Here is an 18,315-nt window from a genome sequence, read left to right as displayed (position 1 = left end):
CGCAGTGCCAGTAAGGTTACTGCAAGGCAGGCAGAGTTACATGTCGAAGCAAATCAACATTCCAAGAGCAGACAGAGGCTCAAGCTGGAGCCTCTCCCGAGGCCTGCAGAGTGGCTGGGTGGGGAAAAGAGGAGAGCTCAGCCTGATCTGGGAGCAGACAGCATAAGGTAGCAGAAATACTTTCAGAATCGCAAAAATAAATAACAAATCCAAAAGGGTAGGAGCAAAAAATCAAAGAAGGATGTCTGGGAACGTTACAAGGCCTTTAAAAGACAGAGCTTAACAATCTAGAAATGAAAGCTGCAATCAGACAGGACCACATGGGTCTGTCTGGAATTGCCTGCTCCTCAGTTAAAGCATGATTTCTCAACCTCAGCAACGACTGACATTTTCAACTGGATAATTCTTTGTTGAGGGGTCTGTCCTGCGGATTGTAGAATGTGCAGCAGCATCATTGGACTCTACTCACTAGATGCCAGTGGAACCCCCTAGCTGTGAAAACCAAAAATGACTGCAGATATTGCCACATGTCCCCTGGGGAGCAAAATCCTTCCTAGTTGAGAATCACTGAGTTAAAGTAAAAGGACAGTTGTACTTTTTAAGTAACTTAAGTAAAATTATTTTTTAAATGTCTATAGAAGGAAGCAATATGAAGCAGAAAAACTCCAGGCTTTGGCCTCTGAGTCCTGAGCGGGATACTTATGTACCTCATATTTGTACAATGCTTATGACGTGGCGTAGCCCCTATTGCTTCTCAGCCCTCTCATTGTCCTCACACCTATGAAGGAGAAAACCTGTGTGCTAAGTCACAGTGGGAAGATGCCCCATGCAGCACCACTGACTTGGGGAAAGTGATTTAACCTACAGTGACGCCATTGCCTCATTCAGTCGATGGTCTACACAGGACTTGTTAACTCATTCATACTTTAGGAATTCAAAACGTAGCCCAGAATAGCCTAATTATTCATCTTACTTTCCCTATATGGCAGATGAGAAGGTGAATTTGTTTCTATTTCCTGGTTACAATGAGGAACAGAAAGAGGAGACCTAATCAAAGCCACAGTGGGAGGCCAGAAAAAGAAGACAGCTATATCTTCATGCCCTCTTAGATCGTTCTGGCCCTCATCAGCTTCCTGACACTCAGCACGGTGAAAATCTTATAAAAATGTTTTCTGCTGGGCACACACAAGATGCAAAGAATTCAAAAGCCTAGTCCAAAATCCCATGATGAAAATGGCTCCCAATTCTTAGTTAATGATATTCTGTGCCTGAGAAGAGTACAGGCTCTTTTCTAATCCCAGTACCGTCTAGTCTTGAAAAGAAAGCTTCTGAGCAAGCTCTTCCTCAGAACCACTAAAATAACAATGATAAAGACAGGTAACAAAATCCAGTGCTGGGGTTATAGAGAAATAGGATCATCTATTCATCGCTGGCAGCTTTCTGGAAAATAATCAATCTGCCAACCATATTTTGGAGAATATATTCCAAGGGCGTGAACTGAAAGAAAAAATACACCCACTGTGCCATACATAATACCTACATTATTTGCTATCACTAAGAAACTGGAAACCATCCGAGTTGTCGCCAATAAAAAATGATTATTCAAATCAGGATATAGTGATGTGTTTGATATCACCATTAAAAATGACTAATAGTTCATCTTACTGGGCCCTCTGAAAACAAGAGAAAAAAGTGACTAATAGGAGGGACCTGAAGAAATAGTGAAAAGATTAAGTTAATCATGAGTAGGCACAAAAACTCAGAGATGTGTATCCACTGATCGCACCTAAGTAAAATAAAGCTTTCCATGTTTCTGCTATTTTGTTATTGTAGATATTTATTTATTTATTTATTTTTAAAGATGACCGGTAAGGGGATCTCAACCCTTGACCCGGTGCTATCAGCACCAGGCTCTCTGAAGTGAGCCAACTGGCCATCCCCATACAGGGATCCTAACCCGCGGCCCTGGTGACATCAGCATCACACTCTCCAAAGTGAGCCACAGGCTGGCCCTGTTATTGTAGATATTTAGATGCTCTCTTACTGAACAGCTATTTAAATAGACCAGTATGATCAAAACAAATACAAACCAGCCAAATATTTTCAACTACAAATGTGCAAATGGTTTCAATAACAGACTACTTCTTTCCAACTTTTTCCTGGAGCCATCATTAGGCATTTAAAGCCTAAGGCCAACTCTGGACCAACAGGAGGGCCTCATGGGAAATCCATTACCCTTCCCATGTGCCCCTGAATCACATTACGGAACAGGTCATTCAGCCATACCATCTCATTTTCCATCAGAGTCCAAAGAATCGTCCCTCACCACATTGCCTTCCCATTCCCCAGAGATGTGTATACTTCCAGACTGTTCTCTTCCCACAGGGCTTTCTCTTGCTTCCTCATGCTCTGACCACCCCACACCCCCTCCCACTCCCCCAGTCAGATGCCCCCTCTTACTTGGGTCTGGAGAGGGAGAAACATTGTCCTCTAAAGAATCCTTATTCTGGGTCCTAGGATTCATACCTATGGAGAGATAAAAACAGCTTGTCTTAATAAGGCTCATTCTGCAATAAAATCTTGACCACTTATGGTTGGAAAATCCCAAAACTGTAGATAAAAATAAAAATGTGAACCAAATGCAAATTCTGTGCTGAGTATTTCAAACAGCACAAAAAAGCAATCTAAAATTTGAGAATGAGCCAGAACTTTACTCTGAGATTATCAATGCCATTCTTTCTTTGCTCAATGAGACCTTAAACGCACATGCACAAGTATGCACATGCACATGCACATCCCAAAGCAACTCTTCAGTTATTTTAGTAAAATGGATACATTTCAAAGCCATTTCAACTAATTAGAGCAATCTTTATCAAATATAAAATAACCTATTTAACTTTAGTCCACTCATCAATCATGCTTATTTTCTGGAATTCTTTTCCCCAGATCATAGCTTTCTGGAATATGACATAGGACATCAAAACTCACTATTTTAACAGAAAAACAATGATTTTTACCTATTAGTGGACTGAAAGAAAAAACAGAGATTCTTTAAAATGCAACTTATTGGCTGTAATAAAACACACATATCAGTACTTAATTGTCCCTTTTAAACCTAACACAAAAATCAACTACATTGTATATTGATAAAAAAAAATTAAAAAATAAAACATATATTTAGTAGAAAATTATGATACCATAAAAATAATTGGAAAAATTATTGGCAAAATGTCAACAGTGGCTTATCTCTGAGAAGAAAGCTGGAGGAGGGGGTAGGAGTAAGAGAGAACTTGTGCTTTTTCCTCTAAATAATTTTGTGTCGGGCCGGCCTGTGGCTCACTCGGGAGAGTGTGGTGCTGATAACACCATGGCCACGGGTGTGGATCCTATATACGGATGGCCGGTTTGCTCACTGGCTGAGCGTGGCGCTGACAACACCAAGCCAAGGGTTAAGATCCCCTTACCGGTCATCTTTTAAAAAATAATAAATAAATAAATAAATAAATTTGTGTCATTTGAATATTTTGTATCAAGAGCAAATATTTATAAATTCCTGGTGAAATTTTTTTTTTTTTAAAGATGATCGGTAAAGGGATCTTAACCCTTGACTTGGTGTTGTCAGCACCACGCTCTCCCAAGTGAGCCATGGGCCGGCCCATTTCCTGGTGAAATCTTTTAAAAAACTAGCTACAATTTGGAAGAAAGCATTTGCAAATCACATATGTGGCAAAGGACTTGTATCCAGAATATATAGAGAACTTTCAAAACTCAAGAGCAAGAAAACAAACAACCCAATGAGAAAATAGGCAAAAGATGTGAACAGACACCTCACCAAACAACATATACAGAAGGCAAATTAGCACATAAAAAGATGATCAACATCATTAGTCATTAGGGAAATAGCAAATTAAAAGCACAGTGAGGAATTCCAGTCAAGATGGTGGAACAGACAGTCGCCAGCATCACTCTTTCCCACAAATCAACCAATTTACAACTATTAAAAAGCAATGACAGCCAAGCTAGGGCCACTAGAGATCAGGGGAAGAGGAGGAGAGACCTACAGAGTGCATGGAGGTGGGAGATGCCACGATGAGAGAAAGAAAGAACCGCTTCAACTGTTTCAAACCCAGCTGCTTCAGGCTGGAGCTGGTGAGTGCACAGAGCAAGAGCTGGCAAAAGCCACAGCTGTGCCCTTTGGATGAAGTTGCTTGGAGGTTGCAGGGGAGAAGAGGGCCTTGGTGGCCCCCAGGCTAGCAAGACTACTAACAGGATTCCCGTGGACCAACATAGGAACGAGGAGCCACAACAACTGAAAAAAAAGATCCACTCAGAGGCCAGTGAGTCATCACAAGGGACCTGCACATGGCCCATCCCATGGGAAGTGTTTGGAGCATGGGAGGTAGGGAAGACAGGCCCACTGGGAGAACACTGGGGCACAGCAAGGATAGCTGATCTGCCCTCCAATCAGTGTAGGACTACTCAGTGAAGACTGGTCAAGAATATAGAACTTCAGGGGGTGCAGTTTGCTGAGAAGACTCAGGCCCAAACCAGAATTTCTACACAACCCAAGTGTACCGGATCTCATGAGACCTGGAAGTACCTGTAAAGTCAACCATTAAAACCCGAGCTGCACAAAAAAAAACCTTCCCCAGGGAATCAGCAGCAAAGCAACAATTTAGCTCAACCACAGGAGTTCCCCCATTTTAGAAGTAAGCAAAGGACAACAAATTAGTTCCAGTGCAGAGTTTAAGTGGTAGGAACTGCAAATAATCCAACACAGAACTGGAAAAAAAAAAAAAAAAAAAAACCCACAGACCAGAGACAAAGTTTGATATTAACCAGTAAATGTCTCACATCACCAAAGAACACCTGTAAATCCTAGAAGACGTGGAAATCCTCTGAGCTGCCAAGCCAGGGAAGAGGTCTGGGGGCCTCTGCCATGCCCTCCAACACCTGCAACCAGCCGAGAAAACTACCAAGCCACCGCAGGAAGTGCCCTGGCTCCCAAACTGGGGAGGTGGGGGGGTGAAGGTTTCAGCCACACACCCCTGACATCTGCACCCAGCTCAGCAATGACCAAGACATTGCTGGAAGCCCCCTAGTCTCTCCTGCAGGAATGAGGGGGGTGCCACAGGCCTCAACCCTGCCCCTCCTCCTTCCTCCTTCTCCCATCCTATTTCCTCTCCGCCGACCCTCCCCGCCAACTGCTCCACATCACAGAATGCAAAAAAATAATAAATAAATAAACTTAAAAGCACAGTGAGAGACCTCTACACATCTATTTGAATGATTAAAATGACTGATCACAATAAGTGCTGATAAGGAAGTGTAGCAACTGAAACCCTTATACATTGCTGGTAGGAATGCAAAGTGGTACACCACTTAAGAAACCATATGCTTACCATTTGACTCAGCAATCCCACTTCTAGGAATTTATATAAAAGAAATAAAAACTTACGTTCATACATAATTATATACATTTTTATAGCAACTTTATTAATAGTTTTCAAAACCTGGAAACGACCCAAATGTCTTTCAGCTGAGGAAGGGATAAACAAACTACAGGACATCCATACAGTGGACTACTATGCGGCAATAAAAAGTAATGAACTCCTTATACATGCAACTTGGATGAATCTCAAATGCATTATGCTAAGCAAAAGAAGCCAGACTACACACTGTGTGATTCTGTGTATGTGACATGCTGGGAAAGGTGAAACTAGAGGGACAGAGAACAGATCAGTTGTTGTCAGGGGACAGAGAGCAGGTAGCACAAGGGAATTTGGGAGGTGACAGAAATGTTCTGTATCTTGATGGGTTTGTTGGTGGGGTACTCAACTCTATGCATTTGTGAAACAGAACTAAACGCTAAAAAGAATGAGTTTTGAGCTGACCCCGTGGCTCACTCGGGAGAGTGCGGCACTGGGAGCGCAGCAGCGCTGGGAGTGCCGAGGCCGCGGGTTTGGATCCTATATAGGGATGACTGATGCACTCACTGGCTGAGCGCAGTGCGGGCCATACCACACCAAGGGTTGCGATCCCCTTACCGGTCAAAAAATAAATAAAAAGAGTGAATTTTACTGTATGTGAATTTTAAAATAAATAATTTTTTAAAATTTAAAAAGATGATATCACTTGACCAAAACAATTTGGAACTTTTTGGAGCAGATTTTTATAAATCAGTAGTCATCATAACAGAAGATAAAATTTATTAAGTCAGACAAATAAAGTATTTCATTTCATTCAAACCCACACCATGAGGTAGGTATTAATCTTTTCCACGGATGAAGAAACTGAGGCACAGAGAAGTTAAGTGACTTGTTGAGGATCACACAGTAAGTAGGTGGAACATGCATTTAGATTCTTCCTGCTCAACTTTACAGATGCTCAATTTCTTAATGATCCATCTGGGGCACCAGTTTTTACCTGCTGAAAATGTCACATGTTCTTTGTCAATAGCCAAAAGCCATTTGGAGCTAAATTTTCTGAAAAAGCTATCTTGGCTGACGATATCCATTTTCATGCAAACATAAAGTATGACTATAAAGAAGCAATGAGGTGGATTTTCTTGTTCATCCTGAGAACTGGTATAAAGGCAATTAGAAAACTGACATTCACAAAACATTCTGAGAAATAGGACAGTTATTAAATACATCGCCTCCCAGGTTTGGATGCTAAGTTTGATCATGAGATCATGTTTTTATTTTGTTTTTTGTTTGTTTGTTTTTAAGAAACCTGATCCAGACTTGATCTACAAGACAACTGAAATTCTTACACTAATAAACAGTTCAACTTAGAGAAGCTTTGGCTCCTAGGCCAAAAGTAGACTTGTGCCATTTCTAAGAACACCCACAATTTTTATTTTAAGGAAAAAGCAACTTAAAGAAATAAACATTTTAAGGGCTTCTAGGAAGTTACTTACATAGTCTCCTTGCAGTCCGAGCCCAACACATTGCCTCTCCTGTTGGCTCTGCCTTTGAAACGTTATTTTCAGTCAAAAATATTTGCTTTTGCCATGTGAAGAGCCTCAATAACCCAAGATGATGGAGAATCTCTGGGAATGAAGCCTTACTATCAAAGTTCAAAGCCAAATACAATTTAAGGAGCCAAAGCTGAGAAGAGACATCTCAATTCTGACTCTTTTTAAGTGTGAACATGTTCTCTGGTTGTAAACCTCAAGGCCACAAAGGGTACTCAGTGTGGGGCCTTTGCGGTCCTGGGCCCACATCTAGAAGTACCTTGGTCAAGTGGTTTCTCCTCTCTGGTCTACAGAGATGGCACTTACCCACAAAAAACCATACCTGGCCCGGATGAATGACCCAGAGGCCCTTTCTTCCAGCCTCAGTGTACTGTGACTTACTTTTTACTTTAGCTCCTCTGCATAAACCAAATACTCAACAGAAACACCAACTTGCAGATTCTGAGTCCCAAATACTAAAGAGGAGAAAACACAGCACACACTTATTTTCTTTTTCAAAATTATCTATCTCAAATGAAGGGAATGACACTAACAATTCTTCTAAACTGGTGTCCAGTTAAAGAAATAGAGGGATAAAAACTTTCTGCCCAATCTCACCAATTGCCTGGTCCCTGCTGGGCAGGATGGTGAAAAATTAGTAGAGGGCAGCTACAAGGCCCCCACCAACAACACTCAGTATGAAATTCTACGGAGCTGGGAGGGAAACCCACAGAGATGCCACCCCTGTGAACCATGACTCACATGTGAATCATGGTCAAATGCAAGAGAAAATCTGAGTCATGTGTGAGTGCCTGCAGATGGTACAAACTATCAAGCCTGGGGAGGTGAAGGTGGGTCACAGATGAGGTTTTCCCGTTTCTTTTCTGTTTGTTTAATGAATGAAATGTTAACTAGTTGTGCATTTAGATCCCACCTTGTCCCAAAACAAGGACTCAGTGTGGCAATCTTGCCCTTAATGAACACAACCTGCTTTTGATCCCAACAACAACTCTGTAAGGCAGGCAGGTGGGTGAGGATCTTTAGGTCCATTACACAGATGAAGAACCTGAGGCTCAGCAAAGGCTCAAGTCTCAGTTCCAAAGGCCAGTGAGGAGCACGGCTGAGACTTTGATCCAGGTTGTTTAATCACAGCATATTCCCTCACCTGGCATATCCTACTTTAGCAGAGATCACATGTGCAAACTGCAATGTAGCACCAGAACCACTCAAGTGCAACTTCTCATCAGAGGGCTTTCCTTTCATCCTTGTTATTCCACATGGGAACCACTTCAAATAGAAGTCCAAGTGAATGAGGAGCCACAGCTCCCTGAGGTTGAGGGAGCTGGTGTTTCTTCTGAGGCCTTAGCACAGAGCCTACAGTTCAATAAGCATTTCTAGAATGGGTAAGAGTTTAGTGAGTTTGAAGAAATCAAACCATATTCCATGATGATTGAGGATGGATTGAAAGGAAAGTCACTTCAAAACCAAGCAAGGTAGAAAAAGACTGCCTGAGAGGCTGGTTAATGAACACAAAATTACAGCTAGATAGGAAAACTAAGTCCTATTGGTATACAGCTGACCCAGGAATCTATAATTAACAATAACTTACTGCATGTTACCAAATGACTAGAAGAGAGGCAATCAAATGTGCACATTACAAAGAAATGATTAAGTTTTGCAATGACGAATATCCTGATTACCACGAATAGATCATCACACATTGTATACACACATTGAAATATAACGCTGTACCCCATAAATATGTACAACCAATGTATTTCAATAAAAAATTAAAGAAAAAATAGACTGCCTAAGTCTTTGAAAAATAAATCCCAGGTTATAAGAGAAAAAAGCATTACAGAAAAAATTCAATCATTCTTTAGTAGAAAGAAAGCTAACCTCAGAAGGCATTTAGTGTTTATTCAACTACCTACTATATGCCAGGAAGTGTTTTTAAGCTCTGGAGATATAGCCATGAGCAAAACAAAAACCCTTGCCCTCATGGAGCTTACAATAAAAAATACAATACAAAAGTAAAAAAATCTAGTATATCAGGTGGTGTTATAAAGAAATATTAGGTAGGGAGGTGTAGGGAAAGTGAAGGAAAATGGTCAGGGCCCCTCAGGTGTTCAGAATCTTACTGAGCAATTGATGTAAATAGGCACATGTGCCCAGGTGTTCCTTGGTTATTGTCTAATGTAATTGCATATATGCACCCAGGTGTCCTGGGTTATGACTTAAGTACAACAGACAAGTGGCTCTGATCCACAGCCCACCCCCCCCACCCCTGGGATGCCGTGGGGGGAGAGGGGGCCACAGGGAGGCCACTACTGCTGCTGGAGGCTGTTGCTACCAGTGCCCTCGAGACCCTCCAATATGCTGCCGCTGCCGCTGCCTGACCTGTAAGCTACTGAACCTGTAAGTGGCTGCTGCCATTGCTGAGGACTGAGCTTATGTCATCTGCCAACAGCTCCCGGGATCTTTCCCAGTTACCTAGCGTGGACCTGAGTGTGAGGGGTCTGGTGACCAAGCCTGGCATGTAAGGGGTCTGATGACCCAGTCTGTACAATGGGTTTGAAGGGTCTGAGCCCTAGCCCTGACAATACATATGGAAACTTAGTATAACTAAGATAATGAAACATTTTGGCTTTAGTTATGATTTGCCTAACTCGACAACTGGCATAGTCGTGTAACTTTATAGGAGGATGGGTGGGGAGTGCCAGGGTAGAGTATGGCAAATCAGGTAGGACCTGAAGAAACTGAGAGCGCAAGCTGCAGATAGAGTAGCCACATAATTTACCATCTAATCCAGGACACCTTTGAGAGGGCAGGGGGACATTATTAATAATCACACTGCTGTAGATTGATTGAATTGTGTACGCCAAGGTTCATTTGTTGGAAGCTTAATCCCCACTGTAACTGTTGAGGGTGGGAAATCCTATTGTAATTAAAAGGAGGAGCCTTGAAGAAGTGATGAGATTGTAGGACCATGCTGTAGTGAATGAATTAAAAATAGTAGTCGGGGCATTGTTCAAACGGCTTTAAAAGAAGAGAGAGGAAAGCTGTCTCTCTCTGCTCCACCATATTTGTCATGTGATACCCTGAATTGCTGTAGTCACCACCAGGACCTCACCAGATGTGTTCCTTGGACTTTGGATTTCTAAGCTTTGAAACTGTAAGCAACAAATTTTGTTTTCTTTATAAATCACCCAGTTCTGTGTGTTTTGTTATAAGCAACAGAAACGGACTAATATACATACACATCAACAGATTCAAACCAGGACTGTCCTGGGCAAACTCAGACATAGAGACCTTAGCTATGAGGTTCTCTAGAGTAAAAGGAAAGCAGAAGGGAGAGCAAGAGAACGGACCTGAGATTCAGGGTGCACCTGATATATCTGGGGAGCCACTAGTGTGAAGTGAGAGTGGAAAGCAGGAGAGTATGAAAGGACCACGTGACACAAGGGGCTCTGTTGGCTACTGTCATTCCTTGGCTTTTACTCCAGGTGAGATGGCAAGTTCTTGGAGAATTGTGTGCAAAGAAGTTTCATGATATGACTTCTATTTTAGAATGTTCACTCTGAATTGTAAGGGCAAAGGAGGAGGCTGAGAACAGTTAGCAAGCTACTGCCTCCAGGCAAAAGGTGACGGTACCCTGGACAAGGCTAGAACTGGTGGAGGTAAGATTCTGGATATATCCTGAAGATAGATCTGACATTAATTGGTTATTGCATATGGTAATAAAAATGAGAATAATTTTATCTAATTTCTGTGGCTCATTCACATAATTGACCAGGTAGCACAGAGTCAAAGATGGGAGTCCAATTCCCATGTGGCTACAGACCATCTCCTGATGACTCCTGGCCCCTTTGAAAACACATGCTATGGGTCATAAAGGGACTGGGCAAGGGTAAAGATGACCCCACTTAACTATGTCACCCAAACTGGAAAAACAACACAAGAAGCCCACACCTTCTATAAGAAGCTAAACATTTTAGAACATATATATGTAATTGAACACTTGCCTACCAATTAAATAATAATTTTTGTGAGTTATTCAAATGCTTCTCACATACAGCAACTTGGTCTTGGAAGTATAAATTCATTTGTCAATAAATGTGGAAATACTGGGGGAAGAAGATGAATAAAGATAAGCTCTTTCAGTCTAGTGGTGAGACAGACATGGAAACAAACAGTGGAATCATGGTGTGCCAAGTTGTACAACTCGGTTATGCATATGGAGCTCTGTGGAAACATCCCTAACATCTCCTGGGAGGGTATGGGGAGGAAACGGAACCACCAGGACAGGCTTCAAAGAGGAGGTAGTGTTGGAGCTGAACCATAAAGACCAAGTTGATGTTGGTCAGGCAGAATCAGGGGTTGAAGTCAGGGAAGAAGCATATTCTACACAGAGGGACTAGTCTACGCAAAGGAAAATGACATAGTTCTTTTGAAGAGCCATAGGTAATGGCTGGAATATAAAATATGCTCATATAATAAATAACAACTATAGCTCCTATTTGTTGAGCGCTCACCATGCATGCCAGCACTGTCCTAAGAACTTATGTGAATTATCACATTTAATATTCACAACATTGCTCCTCACAGATGAAGAAACTAAGATACACAGAAGTTACGTAACGGGCCCAGGGGCCTTGCTGCTCATTAGAGGTGGAGTCAGAACTCACGTGGAGGCAGGTGAAGTTACAAAGGTAGGGAGAAGCCAGGTGACAACCACCATTACAAGCCATGAAGAACCACTGAAGAATGTGGGAAAGAGTGGCTGATCAGATTTGCTTGTGGAAATATTTCATGGGTGACAGTTTGGAAGATGAATCAGAGGGGACAAGAACAGAGCAGGAAGATCATTTAGAAGTCTACTGCAATAATTCTGGCCAGAAATGATAGGGTTCTGAACAAAAGCAGTGAGAATGAAGATGAGGAGTCAAAGTCAGAAGAAAGAGGAAACTGAAGAGGAAGGGTGGATTGGGGACCAGTGTTTAGTTGTCAACACATTAAGGATGAAGTAGTTGGGGGGTCATCTAAGCAGAGAGGTCCATCAGATAGACACAGGTCTTTAGAAGCCCAAGAGGGAGAAGGGTGAGCCAAAGATCCAGGTTGCAGTAAATGCTTTCCCAGTGTGTGTACTCCATAAAACCCCTTGCTCAAAGGACTTCATGATGGGATCACCTGAGGATCTTCCACAACCATCCCCAAATAAGTATGCTTTAAAACTTCACTCTTTTGCCCAAAGTAGATTTTTAAATTCCAAAAAACTCATCTTCTGGGAAATCATCTGGTCTACCTGAGCTACCCCAGGATACGAGACTACCCTGGGCAGATCCTGGTGCTGCTACCATCTGAACCTGTAATTCCCCCTGTTTCATGTCACTAGCAAAACTAGTTCAAGGTGTAGTCCAGTGACTCCCAGGGCAGCCCTACTGGGTGCAACACTACCCCCAAATAGCCTGGGAAGCTCAAACTCTGGGTTCCTTAAAAAAAAAAAAAAAAAAAAAGGCTCCTTCTGGATTCTTAAAAAAAAAATGGCAGGGCCAGCCCGTGGCTCACTTGGGAGAGTGTGGTGCTGATCGCACCAAGGCCATGGGTTCAGATCCCTATATAGGGATGGCTGGTTAGCTCACTTTGGAGAGTGTGGTGCTGACAACACCAAGCCAAGGGTTAAGATCCCCTTACTGATCATCTTCAAAAAAAAAAAAAAAAAAAAATGGCAAAGCAATACAAACATTGTCTTTATAACATTCTGAAGGTACTTTAAAAGAGTATTTAGCAGCCAGGTAACATTTTTAGTAACCTGAGTGCAGGGACACAAAATGTCTTATCCTCAAACTTTCACTCATCTTGTTTTCTCATTTAAAATAAATCAATGAATGAATAAAATCATAATCATTTAGGAATTCATTTAGGGATTCTCTTACTGCCAATCCAGTTTCCAAGCCTTAGCCATAGGCCTCTAGGAATATTGTTAGATGAAACTACGGAGTGAAGGAAAACATCACTAACCTATTTTATACATCTTCATTTTCACTTACACCTTCCTTAAGCCAAGTTACACCTTCCTTAAGCCAAGTTTGAGAAATGCAAGTTAGCTCACAGAACATTTAGGCACGAAGTAGCAGCCCCACTTTTTTTTCAGTTTTAATGTTTTTCACACGCATTTTTTATAATAACTGTCCTCTGAGGCTCTATAAAATTTGCTTCCACCTAATCCAAACTCATGTTCCCCTACATCCTTAAAGGCATTCTGAACAGTGTCATCAAATGAGGACAGCAATCTGAATGAGGATACCTGGCTACTGGTTTGAGAGGGAGTTTAATATCCCTACATCTCTGGGCATTAGGTTGCCAATGTGTAAAATATATATATATATATATATATATATATATTTTTTTTTTTTTTTTTTTTTTTTTTTTAAAGATGACCAGTAAGGGGATCTTAACCCTTGACTTGGTGTTGTCAGCACCACGCTCTCCGTAGTGAGCAAACTGGCCATCCCCATATAAGATCCGAACCTGTGGCCTTGGTATTATCAGCACCACACTCTCCAAAGTGAGCCACAGGCTGGCCCTTAAAATATATTTAGGGCCAGCCTGTGGCTCACTCGGGAGAGTGCGGTGCTGATAACACCAAGGCCCCGGGTTCGGATCCCATATACAGATGGCCGGTTCGCTCACTGGCTGAGCGTGGTGCTGACAACACCAAGTCAAGGGTTAAGATCCCCTTACCGGTCATCTTTAAAAAAAATAATAATAATAAAATAAAATAAAATAAAATATATTTAATAACTTATGCCCTACTGGGATGACTGGATATGATAATAGATATAAAAGTGCTTCCAGAAAGCATAAAACCAAGTTCATACTTACCCCCTACCCTCACCTCCAGTTGGAATCCTCACCTTCTAATTCTATCTAAACAAATTCTACCTCTTCAACTGTGAGGTGCATGCTCACTTCTCTAAGCAACTATGTGACCCTTCTCTTTCTGACCTTACAACTAGAACCATGCTGTTCCCCTCTGGGTCTCTTCTGTTTTTATGAAGGTGGGTTTGCTCCCCCTGCCCCTGAAAACTGAAAACTACTCTAGAGCAGAGACCACTCCTGCTGTGTCCCTGGTGTTGCCCTCAACATTAAGCTCCCAAGCAGCCCTTAATTACGACTCCCTGACAGAATGACAATAAATGTGGCTTGACCAACATGTTCTCAGCTAAAAATGTAATGTGCAACCCATTTACAATTCCATGCATTATACAGCACTGCTTCTAAATAGGTCACCCAAAATTGTTTCTGAAATGATCCCAAAATAGACACGGCCCTTCTTTTCTGGCCCTTGTGTCATTTCTAGATGTGAACCTGCTCTGAGCAGCCCAACTCTATGACCTTTCGGATTGGTTACCTGCACCACTGTTGCTAAGCAGGCTAACAGAAAGCTCTTCTGTTCAACTGAAGTTCAAGAAGGACATGCTGTCACCAGGCTGGTGGAATGTGCTGTGACTACAGAGAACAGAGCCCAGCCACCTGGCTTAATGCAGATCATCACCTTTTTCCTGCTCACCCTGTACCCTGGGGGGTTTTCATCAAAAACAGGCCTGAATATCAGCCACACAGGCTGGCAATCACGGGGGTCTCTCTCTCAAGCCACCAGGCAGGCCAGTGCTTAGTTTATGTGCCAGCTCTGGCCTCCTAGGGCCTGCTCCTCCTGCCTTGGCACCCTACCTGTTTTCCCACTGCCATTTTAGACCACCTGCCCTTTCTGCCCTATGCCTGCCCCTTACAAACAAGGATCAATGTGAAGTGCTTGAACAGATGTACCAGAGTTAATCTGATAAATAGGGTCATCCCCTGCCCATATCCCTCACCCATCCCATGGGATGGCAAGGTGACTGAAAGAGGGTTCAAGGATTGATCTTTGCAAAGTGTTTCTTGAGCAACACAGGAACAATGGTTCTAGGTATAACCCGGGCTCATGTTCGTCAAGGCTAGATGACTTCCTTCCTACACTGACTCTCTTTAGACGCCTTGAAACACATTCAGAGCTCTGGTTCAAAGAGTTGATTCTTTAATCACAGGCCTTAATTTCCATTGCTTTAGCACTGACTACTTCTAAAATCAATGGTGGAATTTCTCAGTGACCAAAATGACAAAAGTCACAGAGAAGCTGCCCAAAACACACAGTAGTAATCACCTGTCTCAGCACTCCAAACCCTAAGCATTTTCTCTCTTGTTTTCACCCTCGACTGAGGTCTAGAAGAAACCCATTTTTGAAGTTTACAAAGTGTGTTTTGGATTCAAGATAAACCTAAAGCAGGGCCTAGGTAACATCTCAGGCAAAAATGTCAGGCTGTTTGCTCAGCACTTTGCCCACTGAAGGGAATGATGCTGACTAATACAGGAAGGCCCTGATCTCATATCGTCTTTTCAAGTCTTATACATAACATTTTGTCAGCAGTCTGTTTTGCACACTGTCCTGGGTGCTGAAGAGTGTTCTCAAGTTACCTTCCGGAACCCTGTGCACATCCTCACCTTCCCGCAGCTTCATGATATGCTAACTCCAGCAGCTCTGTAGAGCAGTGAATTGGGTCCCTCTGCCCACTGCCCTGCAGCTCTGCCATATTCTGTCAGGTTTGGTGATGGATCTGGATGACTTCTCCAGATGGTCCTACCTAGACAAAGAACCACTGAGTATCACTCCCACCTGACAGCTAGTGCTATGCACTTCACTGCAAGTTTCCTTCTTTCCAGATGCTGGGATACAGGTGTTGGAGAGATCAAAAGAAGAGCACACCACGGGAGCATCATACAGGGGACCGTCTAGCTCCCAGAGAGGATACCTCCTCTTCCAAGCAGGACCCATCCTACTGTGGGGACCTCATGTTTATCATTCTGTCCAGTCTGTTGAGAATATTTTAGAAATCTCTGTCTATGCATGTCAACTGAGATGCTGAAGAGAAATACCAAAGTAGGTACAGGAAGCAGGGACCCTTTCCAGGAAGGTTAGCACAAACTAAATGAGAAGGAAACACAGTAAAACACCAAAGGACTGTTAGTACTTAAGAGAGTAACAACTATGGCTCTAAGAAGCAGAAGATGCTCAGAAAAGACAGAGAAGGAGATAAATCAGAATTAGTCAAGTCTATCAAAATAAAGCTTCCTGGAGAAAGAGAAGTTTTAGAGCTAAGTGTTAAACAAGGTTAACAGGAGTTGAAGGAGAGAACATCTGGGTAGAAGAAATGATATTTGAGAAATCCCAAATGTAAAAGAGACAAAGTATATAAGAGGCCACAAGATTAGCTGAGAAAGAAAAGATCCTCTGAGGATGGGAATGAGGAGACAGAAGGTTGGGGAGCCTGGCAAAGATGGGTCCTCGCTATCATGAGGTCAGGTGGGCAGGAGGATGGAACAAAGTAAACAGTGTTAGGAGACTATTGTTTTAGTAAAGTGTGCATGAAGGATGGGAGAAGGAAAAGCATGGAAGCAAGAAGAGCTGAAGGTTATGGAAGAAACATCAATAGTTCTCTTAAGAGAGTTCCAAAAGAGCCAGTGGGAATAATGATGGAGAAAAAGACACCAGAAAGAAACAAGTAGTTTCTGATTATAGAAGAGATGAGGGAGCACAAAGTGGTTTGGGAATAACCCCTAATTACAGCCAAATGAACCAGATTCATTTCTCACTTGTTTAACTTTTAAATACTAAAAGCAAGTGCAATAAAATAAAATAAGATAACTAGACATTTCCAGGCATTCCAGCAGGATGACTTCCATGAAAAAAACCCTGGAGTTTAAAGCATCTGTTCTTTCCCAGCTCAGTAGGAGTCCATTAAGTTGAAGTTTAATTTTAGCCACAGCTTTATAGAACCTTACTGTCATCTTCTTGAGGACAGATCAAAAAGGATGGGCTAGAAAAAAGTGAATTTGCAAAAAATTTTTTTTTTCCAGTTGTCAGAGACACCTGACAGAAAATGAAGTAACAAAACTCTGTGTAACGAAGATGGTAATATCACTATCCAGAGAGAGCTAAGAGAAGAAGCAATAAGCAAGAATGAGGGACATTATTCTTAGGAAAGAAAGCAGATGGCAAAGCATTCTCCCTCTCAAATACAAAAAAGAAGCCCTTAGGTTTATACAGCTAGTTGCTTACAAAGCCTATTCCCAAGTGAAAATGCTCACGAGAACCCCTGGGATAGGCAAGGTGGGTGTGGTTATTCCCATCTTACTAGAAGTTGAGACACTTGACCAAGGACAAATGGTTGAATAGTTTTGAGGACCAGGGCTAGGAGATCGTAGTCCAAGACTCTTTCCTCAGCAATCAACTTACCCACAGGAAAAGTGTGCATCCAGCGCCTTCTGTTGGACGTGAGCTTCATGGGCATTCGTGAGGGAGCAAAGGGGTTAATTAGTGCTCGCTGGGGCGTGTATCCACCAGGCCGAACGTGTAGCATGGACTCTGCACTGCCTACGTGGAACCTCCCTGGTGCGCTGGAGTCTCGCTGCGGTGGCTCCACCATGTTCTCCAGGACATCTGCCAAATTATCACAGAGTTGAGGCACAGAGAAATCACAGAGCCACAGTGAAACCAGAGCTAGGCACATGGGTAAGCCAAAGCTGACAAGAATCTTGGAAATCATAAATGTCAGGGAGTAAGGGAAGTAAATAAAATTGCCAAACTATAAAGATATGAAAAGATATATGTAAAGATATATGGGTTTGTTTACTTTTTAAATACTTGGGAGAATGGGGTTCTGGTTCCTAAATTACTGTCTCACCTAAGTCACACCCAAATCTGATGGGGGAACCAAACATTGCCTGGAAACCCTGGAATTTGAGCTGGATGCAGCAACTGAATGATGGGACTTGAGTTGTCTTCCAAGGAGAAGGGGTGAGTATATTCCGTATGTGGGAAGAACAATAAAAATAGGAATTTGATGACCAGAAGGGCAGACCCTGTCAGAACTAGTCAACGTGTTCACTAAACATTTGATTTTCCTTTTGGGCACACAACAAGACTATAATTCCCAGCCCCTTTGCACTGAAGCCAAATGACTTAGTTCCAGCCAACAAAACACAGGTAGAAATGACATGCTCCAATTCCAGGCCTGGACCACAAGTATCTCCATGCATGGCCTCCACTCTCTTTTCTCCTTCTGTGGCAACTCTGGAGACTAATCTTGATGACCATGGCATCCCAGGATGAAAGAAGCCTGGGTCCCTGAATGATTCAGTAGATCAGTACCCCCTCCCATTGACTCAGTGAAATGGGCCAGAAGTAAACAGTAGAATGTTGTTAAAAAAAAAAATTTTTTTTCTTGGGAAAAAAGAATGAAGAAATGGATGTATCCAGC

The 18,315-nt window shown here is 42.3% G+C and overlaps 1 protein-coding gene across 8 annotated transcripts in view; it reads right to left on the bottom strand.

Moving 5' to 3' along the window:
• DEPDC5 (DEP domain containing 5, GATOR1 subcomplex subunit) overlaps positions 1–18,315 on the bottom strand; it is a 127,026-nt gene that overhangs the window by 53,420 nt on the left and 55,291 nt on the right. For all 8 annotated transcript variants that reach the window (XM_063088139.1, XM_063088138.1, XM_063088141.1 and 5 more), the window contains exons 22-23: positions 17,292–17,495; positions 2,461–2,526 (exon numbers count right to left, since the gene is read on the bottom strand). In XM_063088139.1, the coding sequence (XP_062944209.1) occupies positions 2,461–2,526; positions 17,292–17,495 (270 nt within the window). The remainder of the gene's footprint in view (positions 1–2,460; positions 2,527–17,291; positions 17,496–18,315) is intronic.

Source organism: Cynocephalus volans, chromosome 2, assembly GCF_027409185.1.
Source record: "Cynocephalus volans isolate mCynVol1 chromosome 2, mCynVol1.pri, whole genome shotgun sequence".
Lineage (NCBI taxonomy): Eukaryota > Metazoa > Chordata > Mammalia > Dermoptera > Cynocephalidae > Cynocephalus > Cynocephalus volans.
The sequence above is the reverse complement of the archived record's forward strand: the minus strand, read 5'-3'. Positions and strand labels throughout refer to the sequence as shown.